Source organism: Esox lucius, chromosome 8 (assembly GCF_011004845.1).
Source record: "Esox lucius isolate fEsoLuc1 chromosome 8, fEsoLuc1.pri, whole genome shotgun sequence".
Lineage (NCBI taxonomy): Eukaryota > Metazoa > Chordata > Actinopteri > Esociformes > Esocidae > Esox > Esox lucius.
In genome coordinates, this window is record NC_047576.1 from 5688484 (window position 1) to 5714870 (window position 26387).

Consider the following 26387-nt stretch of genomic DNA (forward strand, 5'->3'; position numbering starts at 1 on the left):
ATCTCTTCTCCCAAAGCGTAATACGATTATTTTTCGGTAGACGGCGCCCTATACATAAACATCTAGCCTTTTAAAGAAGAATCCGGAAATGAAGCCGGATATTTATTCAGATAACCATAACAGATAACATTTTGGGGATATCACAAACTGTCGAACGGTGCATTATGGGGCTATAATTAAACAATAATAACAGAACCAACTGCACGAACTAGCACACGGTGAGAAACATTTTCTGAGATATTTAACTTGTTCTTTGTTATACAAGGGGAATGAATTACGTTTATCTACGGTCTATAGCTTTATACGTTATATAATGGGAAAAGAGTCGCATCACCTCAATGTACGATCTCTGATCTTCGACACAGGCTAATTATCAATTCATAGTACGCTAAGAACGTTCTTGCGAGAACGATCTTGCAAGATCGCAAGGATAGAGAACCCACCTATCTGGATTGAGATGCATGTGTACTTGGCTATTGTGCAAAACCCCTCCATCTATGAAGGCTGTAACCTCCTCGTAGTCCCTGAATAAAATATTAATTTGAAAATGAACGGCAGAAGGTTGTATGGAGACTATAGCCATAATCATATGCTATGACATTTGTATATGACCATTTTTGAAAGTGAAAATCAACTGCAATTCTAAAAAAGCTGCCCCTCTCTACCGGTACTGTAATAACTTAGTTAACTAGCCTCTCCACTGCACTGAATAACGTTAGGTAACTGATCTAAAAGTCGGAGACAATTTATAAATTAGCTATTTCTTAAATAAAATAAGCAAATATTCAGCGACTACAATGCCAATTTCTCGTCCATTTTTTTTTATTCCAGATGCTGATTTACAGGTACCGTTTACCTGAAATAAAAAAAAAAAGTGTACGTTTATTACAGTTTTTCCTGTTCTCCTGACATCTTGCGTTCTTTGGATTGGAACCATACTTGGGCCATGAAAGATGACGTCAAACGGACAAAAACGCGGGTTGATAAACGACCTATAGCGTCATGCTGGCAACATTAGAGATTGCGTAGCAACAATAAGACATCCGGTTTTCGGATTTTGCCTTCAAAATATAAGTCCGCGGTTAACGCGAGTTTAATAATATAAAATGTATCTGTTTTGACACTTTGCTTAGTGTATATTGTAAAAATGTTTTGTAGGAAATGTTCAGGAGAGTGGATAGAGTAATTATATGCAAATAAATCGAGGGCCACTGTGTATTTGCAATTGTTGCTTGCATTTTACTCCACCCATCCTACATCCTATTGGCCACAATGTAACTCAAAGGATATAAAATAAATATTGCCATGTGCAGAAAAAACTATTCTATACACCGCAGTATATGTATTGTAGGAAATGTTCAGGATAGTCTATAGAGTGATTATACGTACACACAAAAATCAAGGGGCACTGTGTATTTGCAATTGTTGCTGGCATTTTACTCCCCCCATACCTTTGGCCACAATGTAACTCAATGGATATGAAATACATATTGCACTATACAGAAAAAAAACTATTATATACGCCGCAGTGAATGTATTGTAGTAAATGTTCAGGAGACTATAGAGTGATTATAAAAATAAAAAAAAATCAAGGGGCGCTGTGTATTTGCAATTGTTGCTGGCATTTTACTCCGCTCATACCATTGGCCACATTCCAAATTGCTGAATAGCCTTCAATTTAGATCCATTATTCCTTTTGTTCATGGAGGTGATAATCACCACTTGGTGATTACTTAACAATTCACCTTTAGAGATGTAGTATTTTATCTGTAAAAATAGAAAAATGTGTGAATGTGATACTGAAAAGAAAGGTAATGTTTGCATACTTTCTTTGTATGAAATTGTTGTTGTTGTTCCAGTTTTTAGCTACATCACAACAGTACCAATATTTCTTAACTACTGAAAACCCCAACAGATAATTATATTCCAACTACCAAAGTACCAAGCTATTCTGCAATATGTAGTGTAATTACCAGTTGAACTAAATTTTGCTAAATCTAGCTCACTGCTCAGCATTTGTCTGCGTTCCTCAGAGAATTTAAAATGTTAATACTTCAGCTTCATGACTGGGTTTCTTTGATCATCTATAGAACTGTTTGCAGTTCTATGCATACAAAACATTCTGATGACTTTTTTACTTTATCAATTTTATACTTTTATATATTTTACTATAAAATTAACTTGTGCTATAGTTATCCCAATAATCTTTTCAGTTGCCAGGTAGCATCTCGTTCATGTACATTTGTACTAAATCACTGTTAAGAAATTCCCTCAGAGACTTGATGAGGCTTCGTTTCTTTATCAGGTTGGCAATTTCTTCTCAATTTGTTGGTGTTGCTGTTTGATTCATGTTGGTATGCATATGTTGTTAATTTATACAAATCATTCAATCTGATTGATTGAATGATTTGTATTGCCAACATGTAGAGGCTGAAAATCAATACACACAGCTTCTCCTTATTGGCTTATTTAGATTATTTACAATAAAACTCATAAAAAGTATTCATAGCAATATTCCCAGAGGTCTTTAAAGCACCATGGACAAACAAATTTATAGCATATGTCTGCCCTGTATGTTGGCTCCATGCAACAAAAAATTGCCCACATTCTGAATACAATGCCTATCTTAAGCATCATAAACTCTAAGACAGCCAAGATGGAAGAACAACTTTTGATGAGTAACTCTATGTACTGCATACCCTATCCTGTTATCATTTAGTACATCATCTTTTATATTGCATGTTGTTTGATTTAAGTTCTGAGTTATAATGCCCCATATTAGTTGTATTTAGATTAAACCTTACAGCCCACATTCAGAATTTACTATGAAGGTTTTAGGATGTGCACATATTTTCTAAACTATATATATACATATTACGTTTTAAATATATAAAAACGTAATTATTGGGATACATTTTTAACTTTCTTTCCTTATAGTTTGTCCTAGTCATTGATGATTCTCATCTCAGTGCCTTAGTGGATAACATTGTCCCCATGCCAAGTCAGGCTGATTCCACTGGTCGACCTACCATGGCTTTTGGCTTCATGTCCACTCCTGGAGCAAGAGTTTCACATCTGATGGCAGATGTTCGTGGGGAGCTGTTACCCAGAGGCCTCGTCCCAGTCATAGTATGTCTGATCATTCCTGGTAACAACCTTGAAGCCAGCCCATCCATCGCCCAGGCAATTACCAAGAACTGCTGGCCCTGGAGTATGAAACCCAAGTATGGGTTCTGGATGTGACTTACGGAAGGGAGATGTCCAGGGCCTTCCGGGGCCTACGAGCAGTGGCCGAAAAGATTCATTTGAGAATCATTATGCTAATCTAAAAGGTATAAAACTGTAAACAGTCTTTTGGACCTACATTTCAAAATGTGGTACAACAGGCTAATGACCAGTTAATAAATTATTGACAACTACATTAGATCGTTGGCTGAATTAAGTAATCACCAAGTGGTGATTATCACCTCCATTAACAAAAGGAATAACAGGTAATTTGGAATGTGGCCAATGGTGTGGGTGGAGTAAAATGCCAGCAACAATTGCAAATACACAGTGCCCCTTTTTTTTGTGTGCATATAATCACCATATTCAGTCATTGGCACTGTCTGAATTTTGCCCTTGGAACATGTTTTAATACCCACTTTTTTTTTAATCGAAATTACTCTTAAATATGATAATATTTGAATTGTTGTCAATATTTTGAGAGGTACATTTTCTTAAACAATTAATGAACTCAATTAATCTCAGTTTTGAAATATACGTTGGTCTCTTTTATTTTGAAAAATTCCAGATTTTCGTGACCCGGTAGTGTCTCTTTAATGTTGCTCACAATACGCTGATTGGTAAAAGCCCGCTAAATGGCTTCAGTGTCTTTCTGTGTTGCATTGTTAGTTTGAGCTCAACTTGTCTTAGTTTCGTTAAAAACATTTCCTAATCCGTTAACTTTTTTAGCAATGACTTGCAGAAGAGGAGCTCTCATTGTCCTAGAAGGGGTGGACAAGGCCGGGAAAACTACACAATGTAACAAGCTAATCCAGGCACTGTTGGAGAATGAACAGCCAGCTGAAATGATGAGATTCCCAGGTATGTTGAATAACTGCAAAACGGGCCTAGTCGAGGGCTTGGCTGTCCGAGGACTTGTTTGTACCCAGTCATGCATGGATGGAATTTGTAACTGAATGGCTAGGGTGACCATATTTTAGTTTTCAAGAAAGAGGACAGCTATAATGGGTGGTAAATACAAATGCGTTCACAACCATGCAACTATGTTATTGAACTTTTAATACACAAAGTAATATATCCTTTCCATTCAACTGTTGGCCCTCAAAAATAGAATAATAACAACAAAAAATTGTTTAGATTTTAACACCATTTACATTACTTTCTTTTCATGGCCATAGGTTAAAATAAAATACTTGTCATGAAACAATTACACTATTTCAGTCCACCTGGTCTCACAAAATAGTCAGTTAATTTACCTGACGAACTCCTTTAGCTGCATTTTTGTGGACTTCTAGATCGCTAGCACCTTTAATGTCAGTCCACCTGGTCTCACAAAATAGTCAGTTAATTTACCTGACGAACTCCTTTAGCTGCATTTTTGTGGACTTCTAGATCGCTAGCACCTTTATTTGACACTGACACGTACGCACCAGGTCATGCATTCTGCTTCACACGGATCCCGACCAAGACGAAAATACGGGAATCTTCTCTGTAAATCGTCTGTGAATTTGCGTTTGGGTATTTTGTGCCACATGCTGTGGTTAGGTGTCTGTTTGTTCCTGAGAGAAACTGGGTTGGCAGGAAGAATTTAGGTCCTCCCTGGAGCTGACCCACACTCCTTTTACAGTAGGTGGCGGTAATGCACCAATAACGTTGGATGCCAACCGCCGTTATACCCCACAGAAGAAGAATCCCCAAAACGCACACAATGAATGGCGACTCTAGAAAACAAAAGACGAATCCCAGACATTTTGGGCGATTTGGAAATCCCGTCCGGACGCATTTTTTTTTAGGTCGGAAAAGAGTACGTGTGGTCATCCTATGAATGGCAGAATGATAAATCAACTCACGGGGTTGCCAAGTTCCAGTACAATTACCGATTTAAAAAATTCCCCATGCATCCAGTACGTGTCTCCTTAAATACAATGCACATGGCAAGCCGTTTTAACATTTATTCGCTAGACTGGATATTCCTTACAGATATCTGCAACATAATTTCGCGTAGTCAAAACTCAAATTCAAGATATCTATAACGTTATTCTGACTAGTCAAAACGACAGCTGGACATATCAATAGCTTGATTACATATGACGTCACGGTCTCGCGCGAAATGCAGATGGAGGGCAGGAAGTGATTTTCTACATTGCAAGCTATCACAAACCGAGAAATCACAAGGAGCTTTTACAGTGTACCCAAAGTAGTTGTTCGTAAGGGGGAAAAATGCAAGAAATTGACAAGAACAACGCCGGGGAAAATGGCTTGCAAACCTGCATCTGCTTGTTTTTCTTGTTTGTACAGAGAGAACTACAATGATCGGACAACTTATTAATTCCTATCTTGAGAAGAAAAGCAATCTGGAGGACCACACCGTGCATCTGCTGTTCTCCGCCAACCGATGGGAACAAGTGTAAGACACTTTAGTAGTGCAAGTACACTTATTGCTATTTATGCAGCTGTCTTTCTAGAACATCCTGCTATCATTCTAAACCGCCTTTTTTATTATTTTGGTTTCTTGCCCCCCCCCCCCCATCAAAAAACCCCAGACAGCATTGAAACGTTCCTGTTCTCGGTAAAGCGGTCCACATGGTCAATGGAGTTGGAACCTACGGCGCGTGGCAGAGTTGGAACTTGATGTTTTTTGGCACAAAATCAGTGTATTTCTTTCCAGTTTTCTCATGTGAATAATGCAGGCTCTTTTTTTATTGTTTTGCACTGTATGATCCCTGCATTGCCATGAGGGGACAATGGAGTCCCTCCTCCATGGTGTCCGTCCTGTCTGATGTGTTGGCCCCAGGAGGTCAGTGTAATTGCTACACGCGCTAAGTCATCAGCTGGTTTAGTATACTTCCAGACGTACCGACACACAGTGCAAAGTTCCACTGGGAACAAACAAACGTTCGGTGTGCTTCCATCAAACCATATGGACGCTGTGGTCGTGACCGATGCATCAGAAACCCAACCCCCGAACTCTGTCCCGCCCCAGCTCGACAAAACATTGCGACTTTTGGAACGTACGATACCTTGTGTCCTATTGATATGATTAACAAAACATACCTCACATTCAACAGCTTAAAGTACATCAGGTGTTTATCGTGTTGTAATGATGATCAGCCTAGTAGTCAAAGACTGGGTGATAGTGTTAATGCTGTTGTTAATGACACTGCTCTTCAGGCCTCTGATGAAGGAGAAGTTGGAACAGGGCATCACTCTAGTGGTGGATAGATACGCCTTCTCTGGAGTCGCTTTCACCAGTGCCAAGCCTGTAAGTTCCAACACACACCGTTTTCACCAGTGCCAAGCTGGTGAATAGAATCATCTTTCCTGTACACTTAGTCAACTTTGTATGCCCATTTCCTGTTCATACATGGTCATGTAGAGAATTTGTGAAAAATGTTTGCATGTCCAACTCTCCTTTGGCACAACAAGAGGATCCACCATTGAGCCAGACCTTTAAGTTATTGGGTCTATATGCCTTGCTCAAGAATTAAACAGATTTTCCACCAAACTCCTTTACCCATTAGGCTTCCTGTCTACCTTCTGTAACCTTTCCTAGAGTTTTGTTACAAGTGTCCGCACCATGTTCGTTATCAAACGGCAGGATGTCGGTTGTTGAAGGTGCACAGGGTTTCACGCTCGTTGTTGAATGTGTGCAGGGTTTCACTCTGGACTGGTGCAAGAACCCAGACGTGGGGCTGCCCAAGCCAGACTTGGTGATGTTCCTGAACGTCAACCCCTCGGAGGCTGCCCGGCGAGGCCATTTCGGCACAGAGAGATACGAGACCAGTGTCTTCCAGAGGGCTGTGCAGCAGAGGTTTGAAGAATTGATGAAGGACTCATCGGTAAACTGGCAGGTAAGATTAATCACTGTGGGGAGCTGAACTCTGAATCCTGCGTTGTTTCTATCAGGGTTTCTGTTTTGTTTGCATTCCCATTGGCTAACACCAAAGATGACAGCTACTCTTGTGTAGGGCTGCAACGATTAGTCGACATAATCGACGACGTTGGTTATAAACATTTGTCAAACTCGGAATTTCAGTATTTAGGGGGGAGACGGCAATCTTGGCACTTTTCACCTTAAGAATATTTTTGTTCATTTGTAACTGCAATGCACTATAGGAAGTGCTGGGGGCAGTATCGCTTCCATTGTCTGCCATGACTGCAACGATATTACTCATGAAGAAGTATGAATGATGGAGCAGCGGAGAGAAAGACCTCAGAAAAACTTTCATTAGTACGGGAGCATTTCGGCAAAAACACACCAGTGAAACAAGTTCAGTGCAAACAACGCTGTGAAGCAGAGTTGACATTTCACGGCAGCACTACGGTGGATGCATAAACATCATAAACGCAAGTACCCTGGAGCTGTGATGTCTGCTCCGGGTGGGTACGTTTTGGGAGCATTTCGTGCTTTAGTCAACTAGCTATAATATTAGTGTCGTAATGTTTTTGTTTTTGTTTATCCGCCTGGAATCAAGGTCTCATGGATGGTGCTGTCTGAGAGAACGCTATTTCAGTTGTTAGCTAACGCGTTTAGTGCAATATTAAATCAGTGAATTATAGGAGTAGCCTACCCTGTCTCGCCTTCCCTATTTTCTTTCCTTGCGTTGATATTATTGTTCATTCTGAATAGTAAACCTGCTCCACTTAACGGTAGCTAGTTAGTCTGTGTGTTGGAGTATATCAGTAATTCAGTTGTAAGATATGTAATGAGTTCAGTTTAATACAGATTGGGTACTGTCTATGCTATGATAAACTTCAACTTGTTAATTAATGCAGCTTATTGTTTTGTTCCTTCTGTTTTAGTAGTACTAAGCAAATGCGTGTGGATGTGTTTGGCCTGAAGAGAGGCTCATACACCCCTCAAATGGCTGAAGTCTTGACAGAGAGCATCCTCATTTAACCCTGCTCTTATGTTGTGGGTCAATTTGACCCATTTCCACTTTTGCGTTGTCTAAAATACTAGTTAACCACTCTTTTTCGCCATGAAATTACATGACTTTTTCTCATTTAGGGTCATGAACCTAACTGCAAAATGTGGACACTGATGTGTTGTGGAATGTCTGTGTAGATTCTGTATACAAACATGATGTTGTGGGTCATTTTGGCCCGGAGGCTTTCATGTGTATATATATATTTGCACAGGTGCAAAAAAAAAAAAAGGAAGTGTCTTTTTGATTTATTGTTTTGACTGGTCCTGGTTGCACTTTTTGAATTGTGTTTGGGTGAAAAAGCAGCAGGTCTCTGACACAGACACTCAAAAATTAGCTCAAAGATTTTCAGTCAATGAAGTCTTATCACAAATTCTGGACTGTGACAGTGAAAAATAAGAGGTTTCAGAGACAGAGGACATTTCAGAGATAGAGGACAATGCTGTTGATGATCCAGATTTTGTCTTCAGTGAAGAGGATTCAGAGGAGGAGTCTGTCGTACCATCCCCTCCATCAGATGAGCGAGAAAGCATGCAACAACCATTACCAAGAGAAGACATGAAAGTCTAATGATGGTCATATTGAATGGTCACCGTCACCACAACGAAGTCAAGGTAGACTCTCCGCTTCCAATGTAATACAAATGGTCCCGGGGCCTACACGATTTGCCGTCACTCGAGTCCATGACATACAATCAGCTTTTGAGCTCTTTCACCCCTAGCAATAAAGAAGATTGTACTGGACATGACCAACTTGGAGAGGAGCCGTGTGTTTCAAAAGAACTGGAAGCCACTGGACCGGATTGACTTGCATGCATGCATTGGATTGGATTGCTCTTATTAGCTGGAGTCTACCGGTCAGCCTGTGGAATGAAGAGAATGGAAGGCCAATATTTCAGGCAACAATGTCTCTACAAGAATTCCACAATTTGTCGGGTGATTCGCTTTGATAACCATTATACCAGACCGGGTCGACGTGAAAGAGACAAACTAGCTGCAATCAGAGATTCTACCGTTACTGTACAATCCCAGTCCTCATGTTACAGTTGATGAATGCCTTGTTCCATTCAGAGGACGCTGTCCCTTCCGACGGTATATGTCAAACCAGCCTGCAAATTATGGCATCAAAATATGGGCAGCATATGATGCCACATCAAGCTATGCATGGAATATGCAAGTTTACACTGGGAAGTGTAAACTTGCATGGACCATCAAGACAGGCCTCCAATCCACCAGAAATGGATCTAGTGGATACAGGCAGTGGCAAGAAACGGAAAAGATGCCAGCTCAGCCCCCCTCGACAAGACAGTAAAACAAGCACCACTTGTGTAGAATGCAATAAATACATCTGCAGAAAACACACACACACACACTGTGTTCAACATGTGGAGAGAAAGACTGAAGGGATACTATTGACCAATAGGGGGGAAAAACCTACTTGGGGAAACTGAAAAATCTTGTGAGAAAGGAAATATGTTTAACAAGTAGTTCTTGAATATCGTTTTTTTATTTTTTATAAAATGTCTTGTATTTCTGCTTTCTGAAATGTCTGATAAGACAAAAAGTTGTTGCTGTTTTTACTTGATTCTTTGACTGTCTTGTGTGTTTGAATTGTGCGGGTCAATTTGACCCATAACATAGTGGATGTATTTTTTTTTTTTAGCATAATAGGAGGGTTTATTTTGTTTATTGTGGTCACATTAATGTTACAAAGATTTAATTAAGCTATCAAGCTTAAGTTTCATATTCATATGCTTCATGGGTCATTATTTTAATTTGCTATGGGAACTTATGTTATGTTAAGGCAGAGACTGGACAACTAGGTGACATTCACAGGTGTGCAGAGTTGAGCAGGTTAAGTAAAACATGGACTGGAGCCCTGCCCCCAGGAAGCAGAGACCTAGGGCGTGACAAAATTAATCGTTGACTGATCGACTAATTGAAAAAATTATCAACAGATTAGTCGACTACCAAAATAATAATTAGTTGCAGCCCTATTCATGTGGTCCAAAGAAAACATCAAATATAAAAATGCAGAATGCTAAAAAGGCATAACTAAAGGCATGCAGATTTCCTAGAAATTGCTGACCTGATTAGATTGGACTGGTGAAAGCGGTTTCAAAGTTGCCTGGCGTACATAACCTGTGTATATTAGTGCTCAATCAGTGCTGCACACGGCTGCTAGAATCCTAACCAGAACAAAAATGTAACACATTACTCCTGTACTAGCCTCTTTACACTGGCTGCCTGTTAGGGTTAGGGCTGATTTTAAGGTTTTATTGTTAACTTATAAATCAATACATGGACTTGCTCCTACTTACCTCGCTGAAATGATCCAGCCTTACATACCTACACGTAACCTACGATCGCAAGATGCAGGCCTTTTAATTGTACCTAGAATCTCTAAACAAACAGCCGGAGGCAGGGCCTTCTCTCATAGAACTCCACTACTGTGGAACAATTTGCCAATTTAGGTTAGAAATGCAAACTTTCAAGTGTCTACTAAAGACTCATCTCTACCGTGCTGGTCTATGATTAGGTGTAGCCTGACCCAGGGTCATGAAGGTGACCAGAAATGCTTGATACTGTCCACCCTTGCTGTCTTGCCAGGTGGGCTCTCATCGCCATTGGGAGGCCCTCCCTCCAATGCCTCTTGGGGGTGGAGTCACTGGCTTGTTGTCTCTCTGTTGCGCACTTGTGTAATTGGGCTGTACTCTGCTGGCAATACTCGGCCCTCATCAGGGTGTTTGCAGATGGTTGGTGTCCCTTTGGTTGATGCTTGGCAATGTGGGTGGATTGATTTCCTGCCTGTTGGGCCCTGTCTGGGGCCTCTCCCAAATAGGGCCACAGTGTTGCCTGACCCCTGTCTCAGTCCCAAGGTCTTACGCAGTTATATTATTGTGCTGGGGGAGTAGGGTCAGTTCTCCTTCTTCACAATAAATCCTTACTGATATGAGGAATACATGGTCACCCCTCTGAGCCTGGGTCCTCTCTAGGTTTCTTCCTAAAATTCGACCTTCTTAGGGAATTTTTTCTAGCCACTGAAATTTAACTCTACTGTTGTTTGCTCCTTGGGGTTTAAGGCCGGGTGTCTCTGTAAAGCACTTTGTGACAATTGCTGTTGTAAAAAGGGCTTTATAATTTTTTTTTTATTGAAATTTGATTGATTTCCTGAATTTTCCCAGTCTCCTCCTGTTTTGAACTCAGGAGGGCATGAGGTCCTGGTCCACATCTGCGGAGTACCTGGCTTGGGGTACCTGTTTTTGTCCCTGTCCAGAGTCCTCCTTGTTGTGTTGCAGATTGAGACGATGCCTGACGATTTCAGCTGCCACTGTGCTGACACCTCCCCCTCCCGTGTTGTCCTTTAGGTCATGCTTCCGACCTGGACTGAGTTTAAATAGACTCTAGACTCAAACCACACGTATTTATTAATTATTACAATTGTAATCTTAATATGTTCACCTGTCACAGCCAGAAGAGGACTGGTCACCCCTCTGAGCCTGGGTCCTCTCTAGGTTTCTTCCAAAATTTTGGCATTCTTAGGGAGCTTTTCCTAGCCAATGAAAGTCAACCCTACTATTGTTTGCTCATTGGGGTTTAAGGCCAGGTGTTTTGTAAAAGCATGGTGACATCTGCTGCTAAAAAGGGCTTTATAAATACATTTGATATAATCTCTTTGAGGAGACTAGGATCGTCCTTATTTGGAAATGTCCATTATCAATCAATCAATCAATCAAAATTTATTTATAAAGCGCTTTTTACAACAGCAGTTGTCACAAAGTGCTTTACAGAGACACCCGGCCTTAAACCCCAAGGAGCAAACAACAGTAGTGTTGAATTTCAGTGGCTAGGAAAAACTCCCTAAGAAGGTCGAATTTTAGGAAGAAACCTAGAGAGGACCCAGGCTCAGAGGGGTGACCAGTCCTCTTCTGGCTGTGCCGGGTGAGATATTAAGAGTCCAATTGGAATAATAAATAAATTTCTCTTGGCTAAATCCAGAGTATATTTGATTTTAGACTAGGTCAGAAGTATGACCAGGTGGACAAGGACAGGAACAGCAACGGTCCCCCCAAACCAGGTAATCCGCAGGTGTGGACCAGGACCTCATCTCCTTCTAAAATTTAAAATTGGAGGAAACTGAGAAAAGTTAGTAGTACATCCCTCATGTCCCCCAGCACAATAATATAGCAGCGTAACACCTTGGAAACTGAGACGGGGGGGTCCGGTGACACTGTGGCCCTGTCCGGGGGAGGCCCCGGACAGGGCCCAACAGGCAGGAAATCAATCCAACCACATTGCCAGGCATCAACCAAAGGGACACCCACCAACCGCAACCCCCCTGAATGAGGGCCGAGTATTGCTAGTAGCGTACAGCCCAACTGCACAAGTGCGCAATAGAGAATCAACAACAAGCCAGTGACTCTTCCCCCGAAGGGCATTGGAGGGAGGGCATCCCAGTGGCGACGAGAGCCCACCTGGCAAGACAGCAAGGGTGGACAGTATCAAGCCTACAGGTCACCTTCACACCCCCGGGCCAGGCTACACCTAATTATAAACCGTGCTGTAGAGATGAGTTTTTAGTAGACACTTGAAAGTTTGCACTGAGTTTGCATTTCTAACCTTAATTGGCAGATCATTCCACAGGAGTGGAGCTCTATGAGAAAAGGCCCTGCCGCCAATTGTTTGTTTAGAAATTCTAGGTACAATTAAAAGGCCTGCGTCTTGCGATCTAAGGTTACGTGTAGGTATATATGGCTGGATCATTTCAGCAAGGTAAGTAGGAGCAAGTCCATGTATTGATTTATAGGTTAAGAGTAAAACCTTAAAATCAGCCCTAACCCTAACAGGCAGCCAATGTAAGGATGCCAGGACAGGAGTAATGTGTTCAAATTTTTTTGTTCTAGTTAGGATTCTAGCAGCTGTGTGCAGCACTAATTGAAGTTTATTTATTAATTTGTCTGGATAACCAGAGATAAGAGCATTGCAGTAATCTAATCTAGAAGTAACGAAAGCATGGATTAATTTTTCTGCATCAGTTTTTGATAGGAAGTTTCTAATTTTTGCGATGTTTCGAAGATGAAAATAAGCTACTCTTGAGACATATTTTATATGTTCTTCAAAGGAGAGGTCAGGGTCAAGGGTAACGCCAAGGTTTTTTACAGTTTTTTGGGATACGACCATGCAGCCGTCGAGGTTCACAGTGAGATCTGCTAACAACGCTCTTTGTTTTTTGGGTCCTAAAAGGAGCGTTTCTGTTTTATTTGAGTTTAAGAGCAAGAAATTCTCTGTCATCCACTTCCTAATATCTGAAACGCATGCTTCCAAAATAGCTAATTTAGGGGCTTCTCCATGCTTCATTGAAATATATAACTGTGTGTCATCAGCATAACAGTGAAAGTTAATATTGTGATTTCGGATTACATCGCCCAGAGGGAGCATGTATAGTGAGAAAAGTAATGGGCCCAGAACCGAGCCTTGAGGAACTCCAAAGCATACCTTTGACTTGTCAGAGGATATGCCATCCACACTAACGAACTGATATCTTTCAGATAAATAAGATTTAAACCAGGCTAGAACATGTCCACGTAGCCCAATATTGGTTTCCAGTCTCTCTAAGAGAAGGGAGTGATCAATAGTGTCAAAAGCAGCACTAAGATCAAGAAGCAACAGGACGGATGCGGAACCTTTGTCTGAGGCCATTAGAAGGTCATTTGTTACCTTCACGAGTGCAGTCTCAGTACTATGATGGGATCTAAAACCAGACTGGAATATTTCATAAATGTTTTTTGTCTTTAGGAAGGCATTCAGTTGTTGGGAAACACATTTTTCTAAGATTTTTGAGAGGAACGGGAGGTTCGATATTGGCCTATAATTGTTTAATATGTCGGGATCTAGATTAGATTTTTTTAGAAGAGGCTTAATTTCCGCAATTTTTAGTGAGTTTGGTACGCATCCGGAGGAAAGGGAGCAATTTATTATGTTCAGCATTGGCTGACCTAGCACAGGAAATAACTCCTTAAGTAATTTTGTAGGAATCGGGTCTAGCTGAGAGTTTGTGGGTTTAGAACTCATTACAAATTTTGTAAATGTGTCGAGCGATACGGTATCAAAAAACTCAAGTGTCCCCATTGACACCTGATCAGGGAGGCTCCGGAAATTTTCCGGACAACCGAGATTTTTAGGACCATAACTATTTAGGGATTCAGTTATTTGTTTTCTAATGGTGACGATCTTTTCATCAAAGTAGTTCATGTATTCATTACAACTAAAGTGAAGACCCACTTCACATGCTAAGCTTTGCTTTTTTGTTAACTTTGCAACTGTATCAAAGAGAAATTTTGGATTGTTTTTGTTCGCCTCAATCAGGTTGGAGAAATAAGCTGATCGAGCAGACGTGAGTGATTTTCGGTATTGTACTGTACTGTCTATCCAGGCTAGTCTAAATACTTCCAACTTGGTGGAGCGCCACTTTCGCTCCAATTTTCTGGAGGCTTGCTTAAGTGCTCTAGTATTGTCGGTGTACCAAGGAGCAAGTTTCTTGTTGCGTATTTCTTTAGTTTTTAGTGGTGCAACTATGTCTAATGTATTTCGCAGTATTGAGTTTAGATCCTCGATTTGATCGTTTACAGATTTATTTACTCTGTCATTTAAGAGCGAACTAGTAAGAATATCAAGGAATTTATTTGTAATCCGAGAATTTATAGTACGGCTTTTGAAACTCATTGTTTGGGGGGCAAGTGAATTTCTTGTTTTAACGGTAAATGTAATAAGACAGTGATCCGATAATCCAGGATTTTGGGGGTAAATTATTAGATCTACAATATCTATTTCTCGTGACAGGACTAAATCTAAGGTATGATTGTGGCAATGTGTTGGACCTGAGACATGTTGGATGAAACCCATTGAGTCGATTATGGCTTGAAAGGCTTTTTGAAGAGGATCATGGGGGTTTTCCATATGGATATTGAAATCGCCAAAAATTAGAATACTATCTGCCATGACTACAAGGTTAGACAAGAATTCTGGAAACTCATTGAGGAACAATGTGTATGGCCCGGGGGGCCTATAAATAGTAGCTATGTAAAATGATTTATCGGCCTGGTTAACTTTCATGAGTAAAACTTCGAAAGAATGAAACTCTGTGATATGTTTGAGAGTAAGTTTATATTTACTGTCATAAATATTAGCGACACCCCCTCCTTTTCGGGATGCACGAGGGATATGATCACTAGTATAGCCAGGAGGAGAGGCCTCATTTAAGGCAGTGAATTCTTTAGGCTTTAGCCACGTTTCACATAAACCAATAGCATCTAGTTTATGATCAGAGATTAATTCATTTACCGCAACTGCCTTTGGAGCAAGAGATCTAATATTTAGGAGTCCCATTTTGAGATGCGAAGTGATACAATTATTTTTATTTTTGACCGAGGTGGAGGAAGGCTTTATCTTAATAAGGTTGTTTTTGTTAGCACTACCTTGTTTAACTTTTCTCAGCCTGGAACGAGTCACAGTGGCAATAGGTAAAGCTGTACTAACTACTCTGGCTATGCTATTGACAGACTCCACTATGCTAGCAGGCTGGCTAACAGCCTGCAGCCTGACCTGCACCCTATCTCATGTTAAAGCTATAGGAGTGAGACTCCTGTCAATGTTCCTAGACAAAAGAAGAGCACCACTCCAGCTAGGATGGAGTCCGTCGCTCCTCAGCAGATCAGGCCTGGCCCTATTTCTGGGAGAGTCCCAAAAAGAAGGCCAGTTATCTACAAACTCTACCTCCTGCGACGGGCAGAACTCCGTTTTCAGCCAGCGATTGAGTTGCGCAAGTCTGCTGTAGAGCTCGTCACCACCCCTAGCTGGGAGGGGGCCAGAGACAATTACTCGATGCCGACACATCTTTCTAGCTAATTTACACGCTGATGCTATGTTCTGCTTCGTAACCTCTGACTGTTTCATCCTAACATCGTTGGTGCCAACGTGGATAACAATATCTCTGTACTCTCTATACTTGCCAGTTTTAGACTTCGCTAGCACCAACCCCAGATTTGCGGCTACGTCGGTGGCTCTGCCCCCCGGTAAACAATGTACGATCGCCGGCTGATTCTTTAGTCTAATACTGCGTGTGATGGAATCGCCAATGACTAAAGTTTTCAGTTTTTCAAGTCCACCGGTAGAACATGCCTGCCGACCATTCCCCTCCGAAGACGGCTCGGGTCTTGACTCCGACTCCAGTGGGGAAAACCTGTTCAAAGTCTCAGTTGGTTTTAGCAACGATTCAGGTTTAACTGGTCGACGGCATTTCTTCCCAGTGACCAAGAGAAAGTTATTGCCCGGCTGCAGGAGCTGTGCCGGGGGGCTAACAAAACTATCGTTTCTACCTGGTGGCACTGACGCAGATTTTTCTATTTCTACACTAGCATAATCCTTGCCTGGCATTTGCGTCAGAAGCCGAGCCTCTAACTCTGCTATCTTTAACTTAAGACGAACATTCTCCTCCGTGTTGTTGCTACAACAATTACAGTGAAAAGGCATTGTAATGATACTTAGCCTCGGGTGTTCAGGGGTGAGTAGTTCTGTTAATTATGTCCAAAAAGAGTCCCGGTGTAGAAAAGTTGGGTAAGAGGTCAACAGATAAATATTGCGTTGGTAAAACTCTAAAATAGAATTTTGACCAATTAGTTTATATCGAGTAAATTCGAAAAAGTTTGGCAGGTAGCCAGGTAGGTAACAGCAGGCAGGGTACAGCACGTCAACAATCCCACAATGCAGTTCGTCTCAGGAAAAAAGGTGAACCAGCAGCAAGGTCTAGAGCTGAAATTAAGCCCTTTTGTTTGCTCAATGGGGTTTCTGGATGGCTATCTGTAAAAGCTCTGACACCTGCTGATTTAAAAAGGGCTTTAAAATATTTTGTTGAATTTGATGTCTCGTGTAGAAAGATGTACTGTATGTTGCCTTTCTGAAAGTACATGACGTCCCTGTTGTTTTGTCTTCTCTAAGGTTATTGATGCATCCAGGAACATTGAAGATGTGCACGCAGACATCAAGAACCACACTATAGAAGCCATTACAACTGCTATGACTCAGCCCATTGGGCACCTCTGGAAGTGACCTAATGTCATGTTCAATATGGCATGTTGTCTCAAAAATGTTTGCAACAGAAAAAGCACATCAGACTTATTAGTTGTGGGGGGTTTTTTCCCACGGTTTGGTGCGAACATGACACACGTCTGGAACCAAGTCCTCAGATCACACGGAGGCCTTGTCCTCCTAACGTGTCGTCACAAGCCGAACCGTTTGGGGGGAAAAAGAAATGAAACAATGCTGCAAATAAATTGTGCAATATTAGAGATGGTGTATAATAATATTTTAATAATTAATCGCTGAGGACCACAAAAATCCAAGCTGTAACTATATTTTTCCCCATTTCCATCGGTCTTGTCCATTAAGCATTCTTTATGCATTGACTAAATAAATAATCTTGAAATGAGCAAGTGTTCTGTACAGTGATTTTCTTTTTTGACACGTGACCACCATACTCCTAAGGGCCCTGTTAACATAAGTGGACCTAACATGGACTTTGGTCCAAAAAAAGAAACGTCCTTGTGAAGGCAATTCATCTCATGTCCAAAAGGGGGCCTGATGAACCAAGGGTAATACCAGCAATCTACACATTTCACTCAACCAAATTTTGGTTAACATTTTTACATCAGTTAAAACAGACTTTAGATATCAGTGACATAGGCCAAGAGTGAGCCATTGTGGATCTAACCCGAGGTCTTGACAAAACACCACAGTCAACTGGTGCGTGGCCTTTCAGCCTGTTAAGAGGGGGGGAAGGCACCATGTCACTTCAAAGTAAACATTTAAAGTGTTAAGACTTAAAATGAAGACAGGACAATGTGAAGATGCACCTATCTGAAGCTGAATTCGCCCTGAGAGATCCTGCCACCTTGTAACACCTCCTAGCAAGGAGTCTCATTGGACACAGAGCAGTAAGTCAGTCAGTCACTGGCTGTTCAAAAGACAACTGTGTAAGGCGCACCACTACACCCTCTGTGCCAGACTGGTTAGTGATGTCTCCGGTCCCCTGTAGCTTCAGCGAGGAATAGTTTGGATTCTGCCAGGCCAGATCATTTCTCTTCATCATTGTCCTCTTTTGTCACAGGGACAGGATCTCAAACTCCTCGTCCTCAGAATCAAAGAACCTCTCCAACCTATCGGAATCAAAGAAATCTAAAGGGGGAGGGGGCATTCTGTTAAAAATGTTAACACAGCATCATTTATTTATATGTATTGACTTTAAGTAGACATATTGTCCAGGTGAAATCGAATCATTCTCTACAACTCAATCGCACAGTCCTCGTCGAGATTCAAAGACGAGCGGTTGATTTACGAGCAGCACTTGACATTTAAAAGGTAATTTCCACTGAAATCAGATATTGTTAGCAGGAACGCAGGCCCCCTGACAGTCAGAGAAAGGGCCTTGGAAAAGTGCTTTGTCGGTAGTGCAACATGCTTGCCAACAACGCCCATCTGACTGAATCCCGGCCTCATAATGCCTTCCCGCCCCACCCGTCCCACGGAGGAAAAACAAACAGCCTGTCAGTGAGGGTTTTCCATTTACCAGGCGCGAGGTTCAAAACGTCCACGGAGCAGGAGAAGTGGGATGGTTGACGGTCAGCCAGTTCAAACATGGGCAGGCCTCCTCTAGAGTGGGACAACTGTGGAGGACGGGCCAGATGAAACATCATCGTTATTACATTGAGCTGAATGCAGCAGCACAGCGCCTACTGATCCCAGGCCCCGTCCCGTCCCAACCTCAGCAACAGTGGCTCCCCTCCCCCCGTTCATTTAGATCCCACTTTGGCCGGACGTTCTAGCAGCCTCTAGACATGCTGGGTAGGAAAGGAGGTGACACCCCCTCAGACAGTGTCACGTCAGTGGGATTTAACAAGCCGTGTGTGTGTGTGTTTGTCCTGCATACCTTTCTAACGCGCGCACACCAGTCGTCGAAGTCGTCCTCCGTTCTGCAGAAGAAACCCTGGCGAGGATGACAAAACAGCATGGCTGCTTTACTGTGTCAAAACACCCTGTTAAGGCAAACGCCAACACCTCTATAGATTTCGGGAGCCATTTGCGCACCAGCGGGCGATTTAGTCCTTCACTTCAAACGGTGGTCAGCAAAATAACACAGTGGTACTTTGCTGACACAATCATGAAGTTACTGCCTGCTGCTTAGCAACCAGAGGCAAGCCATCTTCAGCCCAAATCCGGTCACTAACACTTCGCCCTCGGCAACAGGGACTAGGGTTTCGGCTGGAACGGCAGAGTTGTTTCACGACTCAACCTTTTCCGGCGGTTTACGGGAGGCAATCGATCAAAACCAGCCGCTTGGCAAATAACGTCGGTGTCCGCATCTCGCTGGTTTCTACTAAGTGCTGCGTAAGCGGGATGAGAGTGGCGTTTTCCTGTCCACGCCACACCCTAGTCACAGTTGCCGGGTCAGGGTGCCGGGGCTGTCTTACCACTGCTATGGAGGGGTCAATCTGACAGATGTGCATGCGGCAGGGTGGGTGCTGACAGTGGTAGGTGTCGTCCGGGACCTGGCCGTCCTCACCGGGCTCCACCGCTGGCTGGGTGGTGTGGGGATCCAGATAGATCAGCTCCTCCCCTGCATGGGGGCGGGCACCAGAGACAATGTCAGCAGGGAGCTACCCAGAACGGCCCGTAGGGGGCGCAAATGTCAGAAGTCGAGTCTTCTGACATTTAACAGCTTGTTCATTGCCTAAATAATTGTAGATGTGTAGTTATAAATCATTTTATTTACATATACACATCCATTTTTTATAACAAATTTTAGCACTCAAATCCCTAAAGGCCCATGTGATGTTAGTGTACTGAACATACCAACATATCCTATAAAGTAATGGGCACTGTTGGGTTTCCCTCCAATGACACCCAAAGACTGAGGCAGCTGGAAGCACTGCTATAAAGAGACACATCAGAGGGAATTTTAGGAGGCACTCCAGCAACGATGCAATGTCCAAGCTTTAATATCATAGCCGGTAATGTCCTGGTCATTTAGCAACCAAAACAGCCAATTCAGTCAATCAATTGAAACTGTAATGGTTGAAACACTAACACCGCTGCCCCACCTTCAGGGTCTCGATGTAGGCCTCGTTGATATCGCTCAGGCCCAGTCTCAGGGGGATGAGAAGAACCAGGGGCTTCCAGAGAGCCGTCTCCTCCTCAGCCAGGGCACAGGCCCCCTCCAGGCAGCCGTTGGGCTCCGACATCCCACCCTGGGGGTCCGCACACGCTCCTCCCCCGTAGTCCAGCCAGGGCATACACAACCTCTCTGTGGATTACAGATGACATCACCCTCCAGACATACACAACCTCTCTGTGGATTACAGATGACATCACCCTCCAGACATACACAACCTCTCTGTGGATTACAGATGACATCACCCTCCGGACCTAAACAACCTCTCTGGATTACAGATGACATCACCCTCCAGACATACACACCCTCTCTGTGGATTACAGATGACATCACCCTCCAGACATACACAACCTCTCTGTGGATTACAGATGACATCACCCTCCAGACATACACAACCTCTCTGTGGATTACAGATGACATCACCCTCCAGACATACACAACCTCTCTGTGGATTACAGATGACATCACCCTCCAGACATACACAACCTCTCTGTGGATTACAGATGACATCACCCTCCAGACATACACAACCTCTCTGTGGATTACAGATGACATCACCCTCCAGACATACACAACCTCTCTGTGGATTACAGATGACATCACCCTCCAGACATACACAACCTCTCTGTGGATTACAGATGACATCACCCTCCAGACATACACAACCTCTCTGTGGATTACAGATGACATCACCCTCCAGACATACACAACCTCTCTGTGGATTACAGATGACATCACCCTCCAGACATACACAACCTCTCTGTGGATTACAGATGACATCACCCTCCAGACATACACAACCTCTCTGTGGATTACAGATGACATCACCCTCCAGACATACACAACCTCTCTGTGGATTACAGATGACATCACCCTCCAGACATACACACCCTCTCTGTGGATTACAGATGACATCACCCTCCAGACATACACAACCTCTCTGTGGATTACAGATGACATCACCCTCCAGACATACACAACGACTCGAGAACAAACATACCATAAATGTCTTGACATACACAGAGGCCATAGTTGAACAGATTTCACTACTCACTGATCTCCTCAATTACCACAGTGTTGTCCATGGCAACGTGAACAGCCAAACGGCTCCATGAGTCGAACACTGCCAGTTTCCTGTTGGGAAGCCGGACACACAATTTTTAACAGTACTCATCTACAGCAAAACATGTACAGCCATAGCCTGGGGTCCCGCTGGTTAGTGCTGTCATTCCCAACTACTTCATATTGTTCCAATTCCTTTCGCAGAGTATTTGCATTTGGTCTAAGGCAATTAGCAGTAATAAGCCTTGTCTACTTACTTGAGTACCTGTGCCACTGTGTTAGGTCCATACCACTGCCCTATAGATTTCCCTTCACCAACTCCCATCTGGGCTGCAGAAGACACAGAGAGACAACTGCTGTTAGCATTACCACAATATAAAGAGACACCATTATACCAACTTTGTCAACAAATGAAAAGGGTACCCCACACTTGGCTTTTAATTGTGAAATTCAATTAATTATACAGAAAAAAAATACAAACGTGAGAGGTCATAATGGGTAAGCCTCCCTAGGTCTTAAAAGCCAAAAAAATCAAGATAGCCTTTCGTTGACCTATTTGAAGACTACTAGGAGCTATAACTAGGTGGCAAAACCAGGGGTCTACAAAAAAGCTAAAATTGATTACCAGCATTAAACATGGCACAGCAAAAAAAAAAGAACACCATCCCTGCTGATGGTGGTGGCAGCATCATGTTATGGGGATGTTTCTCATCATAGCAAAATAAGGAGAAATTAATGGAACTATATACAGAAAAGGAAGACCTTCTGAGGAGACGAAAACCTGCCCCCTGCAAGAAAGCTGAAACTGGGACACAAGTTTACCATTCAGCATGACCAAAACCTTTGCCACTACAGTATAAAGTATTTACCAATTTGGTGTAAGGAATAGTAGCTGTCTTTCTTGTCAAGGAAAGCGTTGAGGATACTGATGTACTCTTCTTTCTGTGGCTGGCCTCTCACCCATCTCCAGTCTGCTTAACAAAACCACCATTATCATTGACTGTGTGAAACAAGAATTCCATTGTACATAAGTACTTAGTACAGTGCAATAGGAGACATGTACCAGTACCACTGGAGATAATTTGCCATATCGTTAATTAGGAATGATTGGGTCAGTGAAGCATTTCTTCTTTTGGCTCTATATAAGCCACAGGTTTGGATATACAATAATACAGCTACTATAATGTTAACATGTAGATAATTCCCAACTTGTATTTGTGGGAATGTGTGTACATATTGGATAAACCATTTATAAAAAGCGCCGTCCAATGAGCTTGAAGTCATTTGCTTGTATTTTAACAAACAAGGTGTTTCTGCATTCTACAGAATTTATTCTGCTGTTGCAGTCACTGGTTATATCATCAATGAAGACAAATGAGCCAGATCCAGTGGCAGCCATAAATGCCCAAGCAATAATACCTCTTCTGCCATAAATCAGATATTAGGTGGTGCTGTGGATCTTGGACAGTTACTTTTATCCTCCAAACCTTCCTCTAGCCATAAATATGCTATATGGTACTTTTTGTCTAATCTGCCCCCAATACCTTTTTCCAAAATTCTGCCAGCTAACTAGAAGTTTGCACAGTTTGGCGAAATCTCCAGCTAATGATAGTGCCTGACATAACCACGCCTACCTCCTGGATCGTGTTCCAGATAAGAAGTGTTTTAGATTTTTTTTTTCTTCTACAGACAATGTACACAAAAACCCTAAAGCAAAAGCTGAGAATGTAATACTTTAACCTCAATAACTGTTTGATTTCAATTCAAAACCTTTGATGAAAAAAAATACATCATAACAACAAAAGGACACTGGAAGTCTAAGGCAACCGATCACAGTACAGAATTAATAAAGCAGACATGCACACCTCTTCCCAGATGCCTACAAATCAGGGCCTCTCCTAAGATCATCTGTCCGCATCGGAGCATGCAGCCCCAGCCTGTGTCAGACGTAGGGCCTGTCCCTCCTGGAACACATTGGAACATAACCTTTACCCCGATAGGCTGAATGCATTTGAATTGAATACACTTGAAAAGCTATGGTATTGTATTTGTAAAACGTTTGTAGTTTTTAGGCTGCGGGACAGTCCAAAAACTACAAGTCGGTATTTGAAAATGACGGTGTTTCTTTGGGCTACTTACCAATGGGTGGGAAGTTTTTCCTGTAAGTCAACCATAGTCGTGAAGTGACATCTGAGAAAATATCTTCCTTCTCTGGATAAACACAGGTAAAGAGCTAGCTAAAATATATGCCTTTTGCTGCATTTGCATTTCCACATCATTGCTTATGTGTGTTTGTGCTACATTCCCATCATTTGTATGTGGATGATGACACGTGAATGTATTGAGATTAAAACGTGATATCCCCTGACACCATCTCTCTGTGCATTTCATATCAGTAATGTTTTATGCTATAGTCCTGCTTTAAGATATCCTTTAAGGTCACCTGTTAGTGCATTGAATTCTTTCCCTAAGATCCACACAGGGTCTGAGGTCTCTGGGAAATCTTCAAACTCTCCAAAGCGAAGTGTGTCGTATGTGAGAGTAGCTGAAATACAGGATTTACATTTCAATCATGTTGACAGACACTCATTCAGAGGGACTAACAGTAGAGAGCGCATTCATTGTCATGCTTTCTTAGTACTGGACCCCAAGGGAACTGAAACCAAAACCCTGGTTTTAAAAGCGCTATGCTCTTATAAAGTGAACTAGACAGAACTGAAACAGAACACCTTGTCACAGTACACATCCATGTTTAAATCATTAATAACAATTCAGGTCGGACTCAGGTCGGACTTCCTCATGGAATTTACCACTCTGACTGTTTTTGTCACTGTTGTTGTACATTCACTTCTCTAACATTTGATGACTACTGTAATGTAGGTAATTAAGATCCAACCACTTCCAGCACTGCAAAATACTCACTCAGTCAATATAATTTGACAGCTGAGCTAGCTTGCTGTCTAGGTGGACAGCCAAGGATGGGATTGCGACAGAGAATGACACTGCAATATATTTGGACTGCTAGCTATGAGACCACCCTTTCCGCAGTTGTTGGTAGCTGGCTACCTACTAACACCGGACGAGAATGTTTGAGAGTAGTCGAAAACAACGATTTTCCTTGCGAGTCAGAGACCCAGTTCTGCTAACGTAGCCAACGCGGATCTGTAAAGCCTATGATAGGAAATTGCCTTCGCTAAACCTGGGCTCATTTCATATTAGCTGTTTTCAGTCCAACATACACTGAATACCAGATTAGATGTAGTTATCCAACTCACTAACATGTTTATCGCTAACTAATTAACTATACAATTAATTTTAAGCAATTAGGACTATTTAGTTAACAGCTACTTGCAGTACTAGTAGCAACGTTAGCCAGCTAGCTAGCTAACGCGTTAACTAGTGTAGGCAACGTAGCTATTATTGACCATTGATTCCCATTAAAAATAGATGTAGATAAACTAAACTGATGTACAGTACAACTTGGACTCCTGTAAGAAATAGAGTTACAATGCTTGCATTTGTTCTGAAGCGGGCAAAAATACACTCACATTAAGTAACGATATTCCTTAAGACTTCCTACCTGCATCCATCCCGACAGTTGCTTCACCCTATCCTTGTTGTTGGGTCATAGCTAGAAGGGATGCAGCTAATGTCCGTGACGTCACATTCTTACTCGGGAGTTTGAGTTCCCATCCGAGATATAAACAAAAATTCAACATGATGTTTGGCCTAACTAATTCCTTTCGTTGACTGATTTCCTTATGAACCGTTACTCAGTCAAATGTTTGAAATTGTTGCATTTATATTTTCGTTCGTTTATTTTGTGGGATGAGGGAGAAAACTTGGAATACTGGCTAAAGGTAATGACTTTGGGATGCTAGATGACATGTTGGGGTAAAAGACTGATTCGTAATGCAGGACAGTTCCTTCAATAGAAATAAGGCAATGACTGTTCTATATCTATTGTTCCTTTTTACCAACCGGGTAGACACGTTTTTTTTTGTGGAGCAGTTGCATTTCGTTTAGGGTTGTTAACTTAGTTTTTTCAATATTACGCTTGGTCACATCTGTCTGCAGAACCTTGAGATACGCAGGTAGCAAGTGTAGCTAATCTGACAACTATCGTCATTATCCCTGATTGAGATTTACCCAAAGTACAACTACGACATTAACGACAACCTTTTTGTGTTTGTGTAAAAACAAACGCTAAAATTGAAGTCGGTATACAAGTTTCACAAACTTTTTTTTGCACAAATTTGACGTCATTTTAACAAAATGCTGTATCCCTTCTAACCCCCATCTTGTTGTTGGTCCGTCTAACTGACATGAATAATACAGCCAATAAAATCAAGACTGCATAATTTTATTTATGGTATCCAATCGGATGTTCTGTTTTGGGCGGGGCAACTATTTTTCATCCAATAAGAGGCGTCTGAAATTCTAGGCGCAACGTCTTCGCAGATCTGTGAGTAGAATTGATCTCATGTACTGAATGTGATTTCTTGCAACCCATAGCATAACGATCGGCGAATCTTGGTGAACTCACTTGCAACAGCCCTAGCACAGAAAGTAAGAGAACAAAGGAATTTGTCTCGTGATCTCTTGTTTACTCAGCATAATGAGCTGTAATACCTATTGTTTTTAACCATGACATTGCATGTTTTTTTTAATAGAAATTAAGTTGAAAATACTTTTTCCCCCACGGTACCTTTCAAGCATTCTACAATACAAACATTTCATCTCAGTATCCTGTACTTGTAACTGACACAAGGTGGCGTCAAATCATGATAAATAAGTTTGCTATGTAAATATGTACGGATGACTTGGGCTTTTGGACCATTCATTTTAAAGTCGGCCAAATGTTCATGCAATTTTTTTAAAAGCTGTATTGTTCAGTGTCACATAAACTATAGCAGATGTTGTCAGGACTTGCGTCTCTGTTTCTAATCA

General features: G+C 41.9%; 2 protein-coding genes across 6 annotated transcripts; one reads left to right on the top strand and one right to left on the bottom strand.

Annotated features, from left to right (window-relative positions):
* The first annotated feature begins 88 nt into the window (after positions 1-88).
* Positions 89-17636, top strand: dtymk (deoxythymidylate kinase (thymidylate kinase)). Of its 4 annotated transcripts, none has more exons than XM_020048696.3 (7): positions 93-218; positions 2938-3332; positions 3955-4086; positions 5524-5632; positions 6397-6487; positions 6879-7076; positions 17147-17636. In XM_020048696.3, the coding sequence occupies exons 2-7, from the start codon at positions 3227-3229 to the stop codon at positions 17255-17257; spliced, it is 747 nt and encodes a 248-aa protein (XP_019904255.3). In that variant the 5' UTR covers positions 93-218; positions 2938-3226; the 3' UTR covers positions 17258-17636.
* atg4b (autophagy related 4B, cysteine peptidase) lies at positions 17634-25117 on the bottom strand. 2 transcript variants are annotated; one of them, XM_034293792.1, is made up of 13 exons: positions 25018-25117; positions 23881-23982; positions 23577-23648; positions 23303-23401; positions 22307-22408; positions 21695-21767; positions 21430-21509; positions 20305-20507; positions 20057-20132; positions 19675-19820; positions 19134-19190; positions 18774-18870; positions 17634-18382 (listed from the first exon to the last, which is right to left on the bottom strand). In XM_034293792.1, the coding sequence occupies exons 1-13, from the start codon at positions 25025-25027 to the stop codon at positions 18309-18311; spliced, it is 1191 nt and encodes a 396-aa protein (XP_034149683.1). In that variant the 5' UTR covers positions 25028-25117; the 3' UTR covers positions 17634-18308. The 2 variants fall into 2 exon arrangements, with proteins under 2 accessions (XP_034149683.1, XP_034149682.1); XM_034293791.1 differs by having other exon boundaries at positions 20057-20135.
* Positions 25118-26387: the final 1270 nt, after the last annotated feature.